The following is a 20,547-nucleotide window of genomic DNA, read 5'->3' on the forward strand; positions in this document are numbered from 1 at the left end:
ATCAATTTATCATAAAACTTACATTATAGGATTGAAATAAACTTGGTGGTTGATGGATATATGATATTTTCTATTTTTGTTTTTATTTTTTTTTGTGAAGTATGGCTCATATTTCATTATCAACCGCTTGATCAATAAGATATGGCATCAAAACAGCAGGAAATGCAGAAGAAAGACATAATCAAGCTTTGTATGGCTCAGAATGCTAAAAGAAATTCTAAAGTAGCCGTGCATATTAATGCTAGTTGTTGATACTTGGTGTTTCTACTTCTTAACAAAACTTATAACTTACATTCTTAGCTGCGGCACTGAAAGCTTCCCTGTGGCTAATGTCAGGGTTACTTGCTTTGATTCTTTGGATCTCTTCCCTGTTAACATGGAAAAAAAAAAAAAAGAATTTTTATATAATGTCATAGCTGTTTCCAAATAGTTGGTATTTGATTTATAACCCTAAGAAGGTGTCTGGATGAGAGTAGGATTTAACATTTAAAAAATTCATAAATGCACATATCTCTTGCATTTTAGCTACTGCCTGGACTTAGTAAATTCTATGACAATTCCTGTTAAAAGGTTCTACCAAACACCCTCTAATGAATTCTTCATTTATAAAACGGGAAATAAAAATGTAATCTTTCTTACTTGTGATTTTTATAAAGTCACTTGTTTTTTAATATGTAAATGAAGTTTATAAGACTTGAAAGAGAATAGATATTATGAACTTACTTAATGAACTTGTTATAAGCTGATGGTACTCTCTGCCTCTTTTCTGGTGCTGGTTAGAAGACAAAAGGTGAAATTCAAACAGAATAATTGTTAGAGTATTTGGAAGTTACAGCTTTATTACTTTCCCTTCTTTTTTTAAATAAAAGTAGATAATTACATAATGTTCAGATTTTGTATAAAGAAAAATATTTTTTTGCACTGTTATATAGCCTAAATTTTTTTTTCCAAAATAATAAAAATCAATTAATATATTGTTTTATTAACCCCTTTTGTGCTGCATGATGAAGTAAATGAGATAAACTAGGTGACAAACTTGTTTAATAATTATTTTAACTAAGAAAATCTGTTCTTACGGCGATTTGGCAGAATTCTTTGTTGACCAACGCCAAATGTGTTGACTTCTGATGCCCTACTGCATTCAGAAACTGACCCCAGATGCACATGGAGATCCTCAGTTTTCATGTCGTACTGAATTTCCTGCCACCAAAACCCACTATGTTTCATGTTATGTTTCAAAAAAATCATAGTTAAATATATTTATCCCACGTAACTCTATATGAAAAATTATTGCATAAGTTATTGCATATGGAAATCATGTATAGAAAGAGAAATGCATATGGTATCTGACTTTTACTATTTTTACTATGCATCAATTTTTTTTTTAATTTAAAAAAAAATAAATAAAGCCCACTATTATGTACCTCTGTTGTGATGAAAGGTGGAGAATGAAGACCGTATGCATTTTTGCATATGATGTTCGTATACAATAAAGCATGCAGGATATACTTTCTGTTTGTATTTCGATCCTTAGAAGTTTAGTAAAAATAAATCCCAACACTTTTTGTAAGTATTTAAATCTTATTCGGACATTTCTAATTTGTAGTTTTTGAGTGTTTTATGAGAAGTTTATTGGTCAAATTTAAATCGCTTATCTTCAATTAATTGCTTTTCTTTTGAATTTCTTACAAAAAATTACAAGTACATATTCATTTTTATTAGGTGCAATTTTTACACACTTTTTATATATGAATAAGCCAACTATATATATATAATTTTAAATAAAAGGAACTCCTCAGTAATATAATAATTTCATAATATATATGTCTTTTATTATGGCGTCATGATACACAAATATATTAAAATAGTTAAAAAAACATAATTTATTGATTAAGTTATTAAAATATAACACCTCTCATAATTTTTAAACCTTGTAAAAAATACGCAATAGAAAAGATTCTTTTACGGATTATGGATGTCATAATAACATCCTATGAATTGTGTTGACATCATGTTAAAATTAGGGCTGTCAAAATAGCTCGTTATTCCCAAACAGCTCATATTTGACTCATTAAGAAACTCGTGTTCGGCTCGTTCGCTAAGTAAATGAGCCGAACACTAACTAAGATTTGTTCGTTCGTGTTCGATTTGTTTCGGCTCAAAATACTGTTTTTAAAAGAATTAATTGGCTACAAGCTACACAGATTTATAATCAATTAAATATACTAATTAGAAAAATAGAATAAAATTTTCTTAAATTAGATTCAAATGATGTTTTAATATAAGCAATAGCTTTTTAATCTTGTCCCAACTCTTAACATCTTATGGATACGTGATTAGGATTGTCAAAAAAGTCTTTTTATTCGTGAACAACTCGTGTTCGGCTCGCTAAGGCCTGAGTTATACTTCTAGTTAAAACCAAAAAAAAAAATATTAATGAAAAAAAAATCTTTTTTTCTTCGAAACATATCTGACTCAAGATCATTACTTTTGCAAAAGTGAAGCCATAAGATCCATATTCAGTCATTATTGAGATAGCGCATTGGTTGGGCTTCACATAAGCCTACAGCTACTAAACAGTGAAAAATAAACTAAAGCTGACAGCAAATATTTTTCCTATAGCATGCTGAGATACTGAAATTAATCCTGCCAAAGCAGAGATATGTTAAACTCTACGCATGAAGGATTGCATATGTAAGCAAATGTTTACCTGATTATTTTGCTGAGTGTCAGTTAGAACCATACCCCTCATATCCGCTGATAAAAGATTGGAACAATGACCACATCTTACTGTAACAATATTAGACATACTGTTGCTCGGGATATTTACCTGAAATTAAATATGTCATACTATTAACAATATTAGACACAAGTTGCACAAGAAGAAAATTGATCTCTCTCTTTTTTCTCATCTCTTTTAAAACTCTCGCAGGATTATTTAAAAGCTATACAAATCACATTTTATATGACCAATCAAACAACATAATTTGTTGATTATATTTTCCTAACTATACTTTTGCTAGTAAAAAATTTCTTTCTTCTACGATCTTTGCATTGAATCTCAGTTATAAACTGCAAATAACTATTAGCCAGTAACCAGGAAAGGCTCAGCTGTATTTCGAACTATTCGTTGTCAAGCATTTTGGAAGAAAATTATTGTTGGAAAGTGACTTGGTAATCATGGTGATATATCTTTAGTAAACTTATTATAAACTTCCAACCAGCACATTGATATTATCTTTTCAATCTTTCCTGTAATACTTTAATCATATAGATTTTAGGTTTTCTTTGCAATATATTGAAATATCATCCAAATACATTATGAGATATATCAACACATTTTTTTTTAATATTCAAGGTTAGTAAATTATTTACTCTAGTTAAAATTATTCTTAAACATGATCAATTCATCAAAAATATTTAATCCAGACTTTAGCATATTAATTCAATTCATAGCATGATTTTGTTAACATACTTAAATTCTCGATCTTTCCCACAAGAAAATATATATAAGGTCGTAGAATGTAGATCACATTTATGAATCCACCAAATTGGCATATTTTCTTTACTTTCAGCTCTTATCATGTTCAAGAAAAAAATTACAAAAAGATCCAACATAATGGAAATAAATAAATGTTTGGTAATGATAAAAAGAAATCATTAAAATACATTTACCTTTATTCATTATGCCTAAATTTGTAATTAGGCCATTCAACTCTAAGAATATGTTATTTTAGATTGGATACAAATTTTAAAACAAAAAACCTTTGCTAATAAGCCTTAGCGTACTATGAATTTTCGTGCATGTATTATTTTCTTAAATATGTTTTTATTGCTTCAAAGTTTTCCTTAATTCATTGATCATTTTCTCCAATTTTGATATCCTTCTTAAATTTTATTTTATCTCCATCAAAAATCTCTTTTACTATAATAAATAGAAACGATATTAACGTTATAATTCAAAAATTCACTTATCTACTGAGCCTAATTCTTATCAATTTTACAATCAATAATGCTTAGTTGAGGAATATCATTATGATAATCTTGAATGTTAGACCTTCTAATGTTATTATTCTATTAGCTAAAAATTGTACAAACTCTTCACCAAAAAGAAATTATAAGTAAAGAAGTAATATCAAAATTAATTCTTTTTTCTTTTGCTTCATGTTGGTATTATAATTTTCTCTTTAACATTGAAAAAAAACATAATATTTTTTTGTAGAAAAACATACTTCCTTAAATCCAATTCTAAATAGTGAATTTTATAATCCTTTGCCATTTCAGATGCCTCAAGTCATACTTTTTAGTTTACTATTACCAAAAATATCCAAACTTATTTAAGCATTGAATACATAGCTAAAAACCCTCAATTCTCATAATATATCCTAACTTACATAAGCATATAACATAGAACTAAAGACCTTGAATTCCTATACTTTTAGCCTTAACGGATATTATCTCTATCATTGTTGAATTGTTTAAAAGTTGTTGATGGACATCTATTTGTACGATAAGATATTATTATCATTCCCCTTATCAAAATTCATGTAATCTAACACTATAGTACATGCATGTACCTCACATTTTCTTAATAGTGATGTTGAAACTCTTTTAATGCTCATTCTGTTACAATTTACCTTTAACAATTTCATCTTTAATATAATTTAATTCTTACAATGTTATTTTAGTTACAATAGCAACAATAACACCAACAACAAGCCTTGTGGTTGGCTACATTAATATATTTTTCTCCATTATGTCCTATTGAGTGTCATATTTTCATTTAATTCTAATAAATTAAGGTAGTTTAATATACAATATGCCCAAAGCTTTTAGGTTTGCATCTACCTTCCATCAAATGGACGATGTTTAATCTGATCAGACCATTTAAGACGATTCTCTTTAATATTGTCTCCCATTAGAGCTGCACGAACCCTATCATAAATACATTAATTTAGCATTAACTTTAAGTGTCAAGCCACTAATCCACCTCAACATTCTAATCTCAACAACTTTTAACTTACTTTTATGCTTATCTTTTAAAGGCCAACATTCTTTGCTATAAGCACTGCATGTGTCCCTGACATCTTATAAGATTCTCCTATAAGTCTAAGCAATATTTTCTATAAAATAATAAGTCCATTGTTATTTTATTTGATAAAAAAAAATGACTTGGTAATAGTGCTAGTACTTATCTTTTTTTCTTTGACTATCTATTAGAATCTACTAATGATTAAAAAAATCAAATGATTTATTCATAAATTTTAAGAGATTAAAGTTATAGATTCTTTATATGATAATTAATCAATAATAAGAAATATTTTTTGCATGATGAGATTATAGTTTTTATGGACCGCATTTAAAATGAATTACATAATCGTAAGTACTCCTCATAACTTGATAGCATTTCATATTAAACTTTTCTTTCATGCATCACTCAAAAAACATTCATCACAAAAACATAAAATTTTAATATGATCATTGCCTAATAATTCTTTTATAACTTATTTATTCAAACAAAATTTAATTGCATGTCTAAACCTTTAATTAATGCGTTGGATGTGAATTTGGTATGTTCTTATTTATTTTCTTATTATATTTCATTTGTAGAAATTAAATTTTATGTTAACCTTCAACACAATGAGAGACTTTAGATATTCTCTAAATTCGATCTAAAATCAATCATAAATGTAAATCTATTTAGATCTAACATTGCTAAAAAAGTTAAGTTCCATTTATAACTCTAGAATATATTTAACATTTAATACTACTCATTCTATTTTATTAAACTTTTAAAAAAAAAAAATCCCGCTCTAATGATCATGAATTTTTTATTCTTACCCTGTAATAGTTGATCACCACCCATAGTAAAAGAGAACTTATCTTATTAATCATTGTTATAAAACATGTAAAATACCCAACAAAACTTTATTATACATTAATTTTCTAAATTTAATGTTGATTCCATTAAAACTTTAACAAAATCACACCTATCCATTAGAGAAGTTAAATCACACTCTTTACATTTTCTTCTTTATTTCTAGTTTGCTCAAAAAAAACTTTTTTTCTTAAATAATTGTTATAAACTTTTCAACTTGGTTGTCACAAATGATTTGGTTCAAAAACATTATTAGTTCCCTTACTTTTATATCACCTCCATTGATTTGAATTAAGAGTGTATCTTTAAAATTCTCAAGGGATTATGACAATGAAATAGCATTAAAAAAGCTCAAACTTCACCTTCAACAACAAGTGTATATAACTTCTACTTTCAATTTGTTAAATGGCATTAAACTAATCCAGAATCAAGATAAAATTTGTTATATATAATTAGATTGTTTACAATCGTCATAGTCAAGAAAACAAAACATGCTTCTTAGGCTTCTATTATTTATGTTGCTTTTTTTTTTCTTTCGATTAGTTAGCAATTTGATTGTAGCACACTCAGTAAAAAGAAAAAAGAAATTGAAATTCCATTTTTTTTTTGTTTGCTTTCATGACATGCAGGTTACGAGATGTCAGTGCCACTTACCTTTAAAAGGAGACAATTGTGTCTTTAATCTATTTACTTGAGCATGTGATACCAAAAAGAAAAATTGTTCACCTCGTTAAATGTAAAGCATCTTTTTCGATGTAAAATGACAGTATCTCTTCGTGACCTTCTGAAACCTCTTATGTCCTAACATGCCTCTCTTTCACAACCACAAAATTAATGGATGTAAGAGAATTGAAGAAATGTAGATAGAGAGAGAGAGAGTGAGAGATGATATACATCACCAAGTTATTCACTCTTCTCGAGTTCTTATAAACAAGAGGAATGGGGGAAGCTGAAATTTACTGGTCTATTGATGTGCTCAGAAACAGAAAAACAGAAAACACCTAGCACTAGAGATAGAATTATGAAGTTTATTGTACCTTTCTTAATAATAATTTCAAATAAACTCTTTTAGCATTATTAACCACCACAAAACTTGAATAACCTGGCCTTTGGACTGAGTTTTAGTGGTTGCAACATGACTGAATTATGTCCTTTTAAATTTAGAATTAGTCAAGTAAATGATTTTATATATCTTATATAGAAAGTATAATATATTGGGTACACTTGTAATCATAAGTCAAAAAAAATCTGTTGACAGAAAACACGAATTAGATATTGAAGCAGTCCCAAAAACTGTCACAGAAACATCTAATCGGTTATTTCATTGTTCCATAAGAATTTGAAAAGAAAAAATTATGGTGCCCAAGGAAACAAGTCATCTAGCTAATGACCACATATCCAAAAAGTCATGGGAAGGAAATTAATCGAATTTAAATTCACATTAATTAAGTTTTACAGTTATTAAATCTTGGAAAGTAACTAAAATATTTGCCCTAACAATCTTTTCAATCAATTCAAACATGATAAATTGGTCTTTATTTTTATATTTTCCATCTTTGAATGTTTTATTTTATGCCGTTTTTAAGCTTTACTTACAAATAATAATAATAATAATTAATATAACTAATGGAAGAAATTTCATTGAACATTTAACAATGACATTACCTCTATGTAGCAAAGCCCAATATTTCACTGCACAGATGATCCCTAAAAAAGGTCAAATTTTTGTTTCGATTCATTGTTTAAATAATTCACAATTGACATCGAATGGAAGCCACACAACATACAAATGATATCAAAATCATCACTTAGTGTTCACTCTGTATTATCTGAAAAAAATATATATAACCAAACATAGTAGATTAACAAACTTAAAATCTTTACTCAAGCACAAATTTCCTATTTTTTAGTAAGAAAAAAACTCTAATATCGAAGTGATTTTGAAAGCTCTTGTGGAGCTTAAAATATCCATTACTTTCTAACTAATTAACTAAATATCAGAAAGTTTTGTTAACTCTTTAAGATCTGAAATCATGAACCGCTGCTTGGATAAACAAATTAACATGCTCTATTTTGTGAAGCCTTGCATTAGAGAAAGAAAGAAATGGGGGGAAGAGAAAGAGAGAAAGAAAGAGAGAGAGAGAGAGTAGCATACGGCGAGGACTGTAGTGCAGAAATTGCAGTGGACATAGCAGACTTTGTCCGGCAAGAGTTCGGAGACCTGAATCGACATTTTAATTTTTTTCCTTCTACTTCTTTTTCTTTTGTGATTAGATCCAATCCCTCCCAAGTTTAGCCTTTGTGCATCTATGATCAGAGGAAGTGGAGAGAAGAGTGATACTGATGCAACTGCAAGATAAGTTTACGTGTTTGTCTTTGTGTGTGTGTAGAGAAAATATTACATTAAGACTCCTAATGCCATTTTGTATTAGGAGTTCAATAGTGGGGCGTCACTTGTCAAATGACACCACTGTAATATACTTTTTTGTGGGCTACTTTACACGTGACGCTGCACTATTGGACATCTAATGTATTAGGAGTTCCGACCTAATATTTTTTCATGAAATATTACATAGGACTTCGAATGTAAATTTGTATTAGGAGTCCAGTGTCAAATAACCCCATGGTAATATACTCTTCTGCGCCACTTGACACGTGACGACTCACCGTTGGACTTCTAATCCATTAAAAGTTGTGACCTAATATTTTCTCGTGTGCTTATGATATGTAAATTGAGAAAGGAGGAGGATGTTAATTAGTCCCTCTGATTCTCTTTCTCTCTCTATATTGGGTGTTTGAGACAGTTGAAAGTGACACCAGCAAGATTTTGACAGTATTGGAGGAACCAAAAATTGAGGGAGACGTACTGCTGTATGGGGGTTGAAGAAGAAAGAGGAAGTTTATGATGAATGAATGAATGACTGGGTGGGACTGTACTATTGCTATCACTTTCTCTGTCTTCCTTTTCATGACTTCTTCAGGCCACCATGTGGGGCTTTGAAGGCGACATTAATGTGCGATGAAGGAAGAGAAGTTGGAGACGGGATTAATTTAATTAAATTTCAAGAAGAAAACAAATGAGATTTTTAAATCATCGAATTCAAGCAGTTTGATGATTTATTTGAAGAAAATTTAAACAGCGGTTTGCATGACTTTAATGAGAAAACATGTACTGTTTGTTTGTTAGCGTATATGCTAGATGCAATGCATGAGCCAATATTGATGGGTCACATTTTTTTAGTAGAAGTTGATCTTATTATTAGTAAAATAAATATATAAAATGAAAGCATTAACCCTAAAAAAACAAAAGAAGAAGAAGACGAAAAAATCATGAAATTGCCATATCCACAGTTTATCATTCAAAATGTATAACACTATCAGAAAAAATCCACAGTTTATCATTCAAAATGTATAACACTATCTACATAATTTATAATAAAAAATGTCATATTTAAAATATTAATAAATTTCATCAAAAAGTCGGCACAAGAAATGATTTCCTACTAAAAAACAAGGAATAAATTAACTATAGTAAAATTCTCTTGCTGAAGGAAAACATGTCAAGGATTTTGTGCAATGGCGTGTTTTATCATATTAGGTTTTTTTTGCCTCTCCCTGGACTATTCAAAGGAGGGCATGGGCATTTGAGAAAAATTCTAGAATAATTGATGAAATTGTGATCAATTTGAGAACTTGAGAAAATAAATGAAGGGAAATTTGTAATGAAAATAATTGAATAAAAATAAGGCTTTATTGTAATCTATAAAGAAAATAAGAAGCTAGAGAAAATATAAATCTCTTATAAGAGAGTACTTTCATCAAGGGTCGGGGGGTTGTGTGTTAGAGACTCAAGGTAACACTTTGCGTTTTTGATGGGGAGATGTTAAAAGTGAAAGAAAATGAAAGCATATGAACTAGCATTTACATATGAACAACATGGAGAGGATGTGAAAGAAATAGTGATGGTTTTTTGTATTGATGAATTTTTCTAAGGGAATATTAATATGCCAACAAATTGAATTATCTTGCCCACGTAAGAGTAACTACAGAATTGGGGTCTTTTGTTACCATCTCTTTATAGTTGTACAATCTTTATTTAAGCACAAAAATTATTATTTGCTCATATATCAAAAACAAAAGAAATTCAAGAGGCTAATAAAAAAGAGCCGAAACCAAGAAAATCAAATCTAGATATAGTTTATTTTTTAATCCCATCAACAAAACGTATATAATTAGGGTTTAGGGTAAAGTGCATTAAAATTTAGAATCTTCGCAGCTTTTTTTAGCCCTACCATGTTGCCTCTTAAGTTTGAATTCATGGAAATAGATTCTTCCATGAGATATAGTACAAATATTAGCAATAGTGAGTTAAGTTATGATGATACCGATGATGTTGAGATCCATATTTGAACAACTAAATGATGAATAGGACAAATTCTTTTATGAGCAATAATAACTTTCGAAGAAAGTGAGATAATTATGATGACTTGAGGATACATATTGAAAGAGGAGAAAAAAATCATATTCCAATGAAAAACGAAAATCTAAAGTCTAATAAAAAATGATGATGACATCAATCCTTTACTATGTTAATTTGTTAAGGATTAAAAAAATCGAGTATTATTTTTAGCAAGAGATACATCAATTGTAAAGTAGGTAAACCTAAATCCTTGACCATCAACAAAGAATGTGATATTAATGGAGAAGTGAGATTAAATCCATAGTATTTATCAGGATCACGAAGATAACAATGTTTTTATGAGGAGAAAGATCAACAAAAACTGAAAACAAATGATAAAAAAATTATATTATTTTAAATGATTCTTTCTGATGTGAGGGAGCCTCCTATGGATTAATGTTGTTTGTGCATTGAAGTTAAACATAGTTCTAACAAAATTTTCCACAACTTTACATGCTATGCACTATTAAGGAAATGAGAGCAGTAACTCCTCTCATCATAATACAGGAAAATGAGGTATAATCGATGAAAAAATTATACATCAGAAAAAATATACCAATTTTCAACAGCAGAATGACTGTTCATCAGGTCGACTATTAGTGACAACTTAACAACATGACATACCGTCATTTAGCTACAGTAATATTTCTACAGAAGGTTTTTATTATTACCAATGAATTAGTCTATCGATTCTAAACAACAATTAACCGTCAACCATAGTATGTAGGTTATTTAGGAACAGTCATTTAGTGGGTGTTAACCGATGAGTTATTTTAATATACAACTAAGATGATTGTCTGTAATAATTTTACGAAATGATGGATTTTAGATCGCTTGTAAGTTGTTCATAAATGCTCTAATTTAGCCCACCCCACTTAAATCCCTCATTTCCTTTTCTTTCATCTTCCCGTGTTGCTCCCCTCACCCTCCCCATTGCCCTAGCTTCTTCCCTCCCTTCCCAAAAGCTTCATTCTAGCCCTTGCCCTAGCACTCTCTCGATTTTTTTTAAGACCCTCTTCTTCACACCCAAACCCTAGCTAGTTGGGATCAAGTACGTTTGGATCACGACTTTCATAGACCTGATATTTCCATTTTTCTCCTTCTTTCGCCAAACTCATACCCAAAGCCATTGAATAAGGTAACTTTTCATCTTCTTTTTCACACGATTTCATACCTAAGGGGCTATTTGGATGCACTTTGGATTTACATTAAAGGGTGTTTAACTACAAGTAAGATTTAAGTTAAATATGATTTACAAAAGGCTATTTAGTTGCAAGTAAAACTTAGCTTGCATAGGATTTAGTAAATATTGTAAATCTTGATTTATCAAATCCTGATGTGGTTAAATTCTGAAAACTATTTGTTATGTTAAGAAGTAAATCCTGCTAAATCCTGAAAAACTTTTTGGTGACTTTGATAGGATTTAATAGGATTTACTAAATCCCATAAGCTTCAAATTCTCTAAATTCGTAAATCCTGTTTTCTACGGGATTTAATAAATCTCATATTTAAGGCAAATCGAATGAAAAATGAGATTTAAGAACTTGTAGGACTTACAGAGGCATTTTTTCTGTTTGGTATTATTTAGCTTAAATCCTACAGAAATCCTACTTAAAAATTTCTACCATACAACACTAAAATACTTATTAATTCATTTTGTGCATTGATATACCCTAACTTTATTTTGAGAAATTATTCATGGAAATCCTCAAAGAGTACTTTTCAACAATCATCATGAATAGTATGTAGACATCATCTTCATTACCTCAAAGAGAACATTGTAAAAAATTTCTTATACATATCCACAAGATTGAATAGCTTGATGCTTGATTCATTATGATCAGAAAAATCAAATGAAAACTGAAATTGTCATGTTAGTTATTGCTTTTCTTTTTATGTTATCAAAATATGCTTTATCACTTGAAATGAACTAAATGAGTAATGTGGTTTGGAATTAGATTTGTTACCACATTATTCTTATACTGAGTAGGGTTGACATTATTCTCTTTAGGTAATGTTTATTCTGTAGATATTTTTCCTAGAATGATATGCTTCCATTGGTTTGGATTAAATTTTTAATATTGAACATTAGTGCTTTTGCTCCAATTTGGTTTGCTATTTAAGCTAGTTGTTATTTATGATGTTAATTTACGGTTGATAAGCTTACATTTCTTACATAATCTTCACTGGTTGGTAAGATTGGTTTTTTAAGCTGTGATGAATTCCAACATTCATTAAAATTCAACAAGTTATTCTTCCATGAAATATAGTAAAAATATTAGCAATAGTGAGTTAAGTTATGATGATACCGATGATGTTGAGATCCATATTTGAACAACTAAATGATGAACCAGACAAATTCTTTTATGAGCAATAATAACTTCCGAAGAAAGTGAGATAATTATGATGACTTGAGGATACATATTGAAAGAGGAGAAAAAAATCATATTCCAATGAAAAATGAAAATCTAAAGTCTAATAAAAAATGATGATGACATCAATCCTTTACTATGTTAATTTGTTAAGGATTTAAAAAATTGAGTATTATTTTTAGCAAGAGATACATCAATTGTAAAGTAGGTAAACCTAAATCCTTGACCATCAACAAAGAATGAGATATTAATGGAGAAGTGAGATTAAATACATGGCATTTATCAGGATCATGAAGATAACAACGTTTTTATGAGGAGAAAGATCAACAAAAATTGAAAACAAATGATAAAAAAATTATATTGTTTTAAATGATTCTTTCTGATGTGAGGGAGCCTCCTATGGATTAATGTTGTATGTGCATTGAAGTTAAACATAGTTCTAACAAAATTTTCCACAACTTTACATGCTATGCACTATTAAGAAAATGAGAGCAGTAACTCCTCTCATCATAATATAGGAAAATGAGGTATAATCGATGAAAAAATTATACATCAGAAAAAATATACCAATTTTCAACAGCAGAATGACTGTTCATCAGGTCGACTCAAATTATACATAAAAAAAAAATATACCAATTTTCAAAGGCAGAATGACTGTTCATCAGGTCCACTACTAGCTACAGCTTAACAACATCACATACCGTCATTTAGCTATAGTAATATTTCTACAGAAGGTTTTTTATTATTACCGATGAAATAGTCTGTCGATTCTAAACATCAATTAACCGTCGACCATAGTATGTAGGTTATTTAGGAACAGTCATTTAGTGGGTGTTAACCGATGAGTTATTTTAATATACAACTAAGATGATTGTCAGTAATAATTTTACGAAATGATGGATTTTAGATCGCTTGTATGTTTTTCATAAATGCTCTAATTTAGCCCACCCCACTTGAATCCCACATTTCCGCTTCTTTCATCTTCCCGTGTTGCTCCCCTCACCCTCCCCCTTGCCCTAGCTTCTTCCTTCCCTTCCCAAAAGCTTCATTCTAGCCCTTGCCCTAGCACTCTCTCGATTTTTTTTAAGACCCTCTTCTTCACACCCAAACCCTAGCTAGTTGGGATCAAGTACGTTTGGATCACGACTTTCATAGACCTGATATTTCCATTTTTCTCCTTCTTTCGCCAAACTCATACCCAAAGCCATTGAATAAGGTAACTTTTCATCTTCTTTTTCACACGATTTCATACCTAAGGGGCTATTTGGATGCACTTTGGATTTACATTAAAGGGTGTTTAACTACAAGTAAGATTTATGTTAAATATTATTTACAAAGGGCTATTTAGTTGCAAGTAAAACTTAGTTTGCATAGGATTTAGTAAATATTGTAAATCTTGATTTATCAAATCCTGATGTGGTTAAATTCTGAAAACTATTTGTTATGTTAAGAAGTAAATCCTGCTAAATCCTGAAAAACTTTTTGGTGACTTTGATAGGATTTAATAGGATTTACTAAATCCCATAAGCTTCAAATTCTCTAAATTCGTAAATCCTGTTTTCTACGGGATTTAATAAATCTCATATTTAAGGCAGATCAAATGAAAAATGAGATTTAAGAACTTGTAGGATTTATGAAGGCATTTTTTTTTTCTTTTTGCAAGATTTAGCTTAAATCCTACATAAATCCTGTCTGGCTACCATACAACCCTAAAATTCTTATGAAGTCATTTTGTGCATTGATATACCCTAACTTTATTTTGAGAAATTATTCATGGAAATCCTCAAAGAGTACTTTTCAACAGTCATCATAAATAGTATGTAGACATCATCTTCATTACCTCAAAGAGAACATTGTAAAAAATTTCTTATACATATCCACAAGATTGAATAGCTTGATGCTTGATTCATTATGATCAGAAAAATCAAATGAAAACTGAAATTGTCATGTTAGTTATTGCTTTTCTTTTTATGTTATCAAAATATGCTTTATCGCTTGAAATGAACTAAATGAGTAATGTGGTTTGGAATTAGATTTGTTACCACATTATTCTTATACTGAGTAGGGTTGACATTATTCTCTTTAGGTAATGTTTATTCTGTAGATATTTTTCCTAGAATGATATACTTCCATTGGTTTGGATTAAATTTTTCATATTGAACATTGGTGCTTTTGCTCCGATTTGGTTTGTTATTTAAGCTAGTTGTTCTTTAAGATGTTAATTTACGGTTGATAAGCTTACATTTCTTCCTTAATCTTCACTGGTTGGTAAGATTTGTTTTTTAAGCTGTGATGAATTCCAACATTCATTAAAATTCAACCAGTTATATGTTCAAAATCTAGGATGAAATTTTAATGTTTTCCAGCAGGAAAGTTTTGAGCTCTAGCTGTTTAGTCTTCTTCTCTTTCTTTTGGTGGTTTTTATTTTTTTTATGGTTCTTGTTGGTATGGTTTGTCTCTCCTTTTCCTATACTTGTCTTGTTTGATTTGATTTGTGCTATAGATTTTTCAGGACTTCCTTTCTTCCTTTCTTCCTCTTTGAAGCTTTTAAGGTTTTTGATTTTCTCTTATTTATAAACCTTATACCCAATTGTTTAAATGTGATTGATATTGTGTATGCCTAAATATAGAATTCCAAAATAGTTTTTTAAAAATATTTACAAACATACCACTAAACTCCAAGGTAAATTACATAAAATGTAATTTTAGTAGTAGTAGGTCTAGTGGTAGAGTTGTAACTATGGGTGACCAAATCATTAAAAGGTGTAAACATTTTAGATATCTATGGTCTATTGTTCAAAGTAATGGGATGTTATGTGTAGAACTTAAGTTGGTTGGTTGAGGTGGAAGAATGTATTAGACATATTGTGTGATAAAAGATAGCTCTTAGACTTAAAGTAAAATTTTATACGATGATGGTGAGATCTGTAATGTTCTATGATGTAGAATTTTGGGCATTTGATTAAAGAGCTATTTTGTTGCATGCCGGATTTAGTCTAAAGAGGATTTAATAATATTCCATAACTAGAATTATCAAATGGTGAGGTGGTTAAATCTTGAAAATTATTTTGCATGTAAGTTAATATTTTTAGTGGTACATAGTGTAGGGATGTGAAATTAGCTCGAAAAATGATAATCGCTCAGAAAGGATGTGAAATTAGCTCGAAAAATGATAATCGCTTAGAAATTAATTCTAAGTTTAACTAATAAATGAAATTCATATTGAAATAAAAATACTTAGCTATGAGCCAAAAATTTGGATTGAATTTATTTTGAGCTAACATCATCTGAGCTCGAAGTTGGATTGTTTAACATCTTAGTAATATTAGTTCTATCGAAGATCATTAATTAGTTAAAAATTTACTCCTAATCCATTATGAAGTCTCTCTCTAATAGTGCATGCCACTATAGCTGTACCAGCCCTCTCACAGATGTATTTGTTTCATATTTTTTTCTCCAAGTAAAAAAACAATTATAAACATAAGCATCACAACCTCCAAAACTTTTAACTGGATTATTTACACACCTCTAAGAAAATTCTAAGAATGACTATTTCATAAGATGTAAAAGCTTTTATTTTTTCCTCTAAGGAGAAATCTAATTTCCATTTTGGCAATACAAATTTGATTTTTGATTGGAAGAAGAATTAAGAACTCCTACTTGTTATTGAGCACTTCCTTCTCAGAATTTTTTTAGAGATGTAAAATTAATCTAGTAAGAGACTTTGTTTAGATGAGAAGGCTTAGGTAGATATAGCTTTACATGTCTGGAGAAATTGTGAAACTCATGAAAGAGTTGGCATAGCTATAGTCAGAGACAAGATTAGAAGTAAAATATGGATAAATAATCACTAATTATTGAACAATGGAGCAACGAATTAGGGCTACTTAATTGAAGATGATATCACAAACAAGGAAATAGAAAATAAGTTCTCCCGATGGTTAAAAATGCATGTAAGTTAGTGTTTAAAAAAACTACTGAACACATAAGATAATTTTTATAAGGTATCATTAATGACAAACGAGCTGTTTATGCATTACTAGATTCTTAATCAAAATTATATAGTAATGGATAGGGCTTGCTCAATTTTTCTTGGGGACCTATGTGCATCATTAAAAAATGGAAAATATATGATGTGAATAAGTGCATGTTTTATATGAGCTCCTGATCAGAAGGGAAAAAGACTTATAATTTTATTGTTTATGTTAAAAAAAAATAAAAATTTAGATGATAAGATAGATTATTGTGGGATTCTTGACAAAGTTATTGAACTATCTTATCCTGACTCTATTGGTGGGAGTGTATTCCTGTTTAATTTTGACAGGTTCAATTCAGCTTAAAATCATGAAATAAGGGTTATCTAACTGTATAATATCATAGAAGTAAAACAAACAGGAGATATAGTCAATTTGGTCCATAAATTTTAGCAAGGCAAGCAAGTCAGGTATTTTATCTTCTATATCCCCCATAGAATAAGAGACAGAGTAGTGTTGATAGTGGTCGTAGCCGGTAAACTGGTAGTGAATATTGATATTCAAAATTCAATTGAATTAGCTCATCAGAAAATAAAACCAATATATTCATACGTTCAACTTGATACTATCAATGAAAGGGTAAATTTAGTGGATGTTGATGAGAGCACAAGGAAAATGACATCGATGAGCATGATTCTGTCAATGGTTTGGATGAAGTAATTTTAACTACATAATAAAGTGACTCATTAGAGGATGTTAACGAAGATTTGTAGGTGTTATTTTATTTTTTACTTTGTACTTTTATATTTTCAGTTTTAGTAGTTTGTAAATTGCACTTTATAGTCTTCCCTTCTATTTATTGCGTACTTTTTTTTTTTCAGTTTCAGTAGTCTATAGGTTGCATGCAATTTAGTGTTATCTATTCTTTTTAATGTGTAGTATTGTATTGTACTTTCATCTTTAGTAGTATGTAAATGCACTATATAAATTTACATTCTTCCTTGCAGATGACTTCTGGAGGGAGAGGCGGTTTGCCCCCCTCTCTATCGGAGGGTAATTGTTGGCTTGCTGAAGTCTGTTAGCCAATGAGGCCATGAACGTGGTGGCATAGAGGCCACCACACAAACATTGCTTCTAGTCCCAGCTACTACATAAGCACCTCCACTAGTCATGACCATGACACCACTACTGCCACTAGTCAGGACACTACCACTGCTACCAGTCATGACCATGACACAAAAACCACCATAAATTGTTGCCATGACACCACCACAACCACCAACCACAAATACAATGCCATTAAATTCTATTGATGTGACTTCTAGTTCAAACAGCAAGAGTAGTCTTCATCAGCTCTGGACATCGGGGAACACATAGGTTTTAATTTAATACAGACATTACTACCTTAATTTTTGTAATTAAATAGAGAAAAAATATTATATTATTTTCATATTTAATCCCCCCTCCCCTACACAGGCCATTCATTCCATCAAAAAAAAATTGGAAGGAAGTACGGTCATCCATACTTATTCCGGAGAGAGATCTCGATGACACTTTGGGCTATGTGATTGAGAAGTTTAAGGAAAACCTTAAACACAATAATTAAAATTTTATATTTAGCTTTATTAATAGAATAATTTTTAATTTAGTTTATAGTAATAATCGTCTTGGTCCCCTGAGGAGGAGGCACACATATGCATGAACTTCAAGCACAAGGTGAAAGATCATTTACATGACTTGTTCAACAATGTATGTTGGACACATGAGCACCCCTTGTGGCTGGGCAAGGATGTGCATTCCTCACTACTTAGGGCCTAGGACTCTTCTGAGTATAAGAGGAAGATGGAGCAGGCAAAGCTAAATTGTTGCTTTGACTGCGAAATCACTGGATCCTCAAATAACATTGGTGGAGCGCTCCCACATACAGAGTACAAGAGGAGGCTGGTAAAAATTAATTTTTAGCATTTAATCTTATTTTACATTAAACATAAACTAACTATTCCATTACACTGACAAACATTGAAGGAAGAATAGGAGTCAAGTGCTACAGAGTTACACGAGCGCATCTATATGTGGCAGTCGGATTAGTCATGGGTGACAACATATCAAATACAACCCAAGTAATTCACATAGAAATTGAAATTTATTTAATCTCGCACTTTCTTTAATAATTTGTTTTGTAGTACGTCTTCAAGAAGCTCAAGTAGAGCCACTCTCAACAGTCGGGCTGTGGTTCGAGCACATCTCATGATCCTTCTGAGTACTAATACTCTCATGGTGTGCCTATGGATGTAATTGCTAGTAATATTAAATGTGTATTATGAATTCTAAAACTTGATTTGTACAGTAATGTGACACTACACCTTTGTCCCTCACAATGGTGCCAAAAACATGATACCTTTCCCAGTTCAAGTAAAATTTACACACTAGGGGTTCCACAAAAGTATACGTATCGTACAAGTAATATCAGATTATTGAGTCTGGAATATTGATCCTATAGAGAATGCGGTAATTAATCTTAAAGAAAGTTCTAGCATACTAAAATGAATCTTAGCCTAAAAGTAAAGTTGGTTTATGTTATGTTTACTAGTTCTACTAAATTATCACTAATCCTATTGATTTACTCTTAAGGAAATTCTACTAAGGCTAATTAAAGTGGAAAAATCAAGATTTAAAAATTATGTTTCCCTTGAAATGACATATATAGTGTGTAGAAATGAAATACTTAGAATAGAAATTGTACTTAGTGACAAATAAAAGCAATCCTCTTCTTTACCCTCTTCTGAGTGCATAAATAACATTAGCTTACCTTGGTAAGTGTTTATGCCTGTCACTCTGGAAACCCCAATTTAAACTCATCAAAGCATATTTCCCAATATATTTGCATTTTCCTATGGACTACTTTTCCTTCACCCACTAGTGCATGATTAAATTCTCTTTCGTGTCTTAATGATGCAGGGTTAGTGATTTTATCATAATTTTTTGAGATGATTTTATATTAATTCTAAGCTTTCATGTCTTTATGTTGTTAGTTATCCTTGTGGATTTAATTTTCTCCTAGTTAGACAAATTATACTATTATTACCTATCTTGATCTATTATTTGTTTCAGTTGCATTGTAAAATGAATATATTAACCAAAAAAATCTAATAAATTATTTATTTTAGTAGGATTCTGTAACCTTGATGGGGGATCAAAGAAGCGTGAAAATGCCATAGGCTTAAGAAAAACTTAACTTCATGGGTTTCTAACTCAGCTTCTGACCTGGACATAATCTTAAGATGAAAACTTATTCTTTGTTGATAACTATCACATAAGGAAATATTAAGAAAAATCATAAAACTTTGTGACATCTGAGTCATAGAGGCACCGACCTCATAACTCTTAAAGAAAAAAAAAAGGTTCTCTACTCGCAATTTTCTTGCATTATGTGATCGTGCTTTGTTTTCTATAAGACTTTAGGATTTCAAACCTCTATTGTGATTATGCCAAGCTTGGTTCCCAAAGTTAATATAGTAGAGATTTTCTACCAAGAATTATTATCAACCCTTTCCTCATGGGATCAATATGTGGACTCTGATTTCATATATTACTTGACAAATATACTTGTGTGGATGACCGACATACCTCAAAACAATTTTTGTACATCACCTGAGATTTATTATTAACCCACATATGGTTTGACTACCACTTATGGGTATGTACTTGTAGTTCGACAGTGGTGAGATAACATCAATACTCTACCAAATTTTAAAGTAATAAAATAGTTAGTAAATATTTATTTAAGAGTAAGATTTAATGCATAAATTTAGACTTATCATACTCATCTTGGGCTCTATATATAGGTGTGCCCCATCGTATGCT

The 20,547-nt window shown here is 30.2% G+C and overlaps 1 protein-coding gene across 1 annotated transcript; it reads right to left on the reverse strand.

Moving 5' to 3' along the window:
* Nucleotides 1-292: 292 nt before the first annotated feature.
* On the reverse strand, nt 293-8,284 carry LOC110036384 (axial regulator YABBY 5-like; the record flags this gene model as incomplete). The annotated part of the gene is given in 5 exon segments (XM_020740816.1): nt 293-368; nt 724-772; nt 1,077-1,200; nt 2,711-2,830; nt 8,034-8,284. Coding segments are annotated over 5 exon segments (447 nt in total), but the record flags the coding sequence as incomplete, so codon positions are not given.
* Nucleotides 8,285-20,547: the final 12,263 nt, after the last annotated feature.

Source organism: Phalaenopsis equestris, unplaced genomic scaffold (assembly GCF_001263595.1).
Source record: "Phalaenopsis equestris unplaced genomic scaffold, ASM126359v1 Scaffold205772, whole genome shotgun sequence".
Lineage (NCBI taxonomy): Eukaryota > Viridiplantae > Streptophyta > Magnoliopsida > Asparagales > Orchidaceae > Phalaenopsis > Phalaenopsis equestris.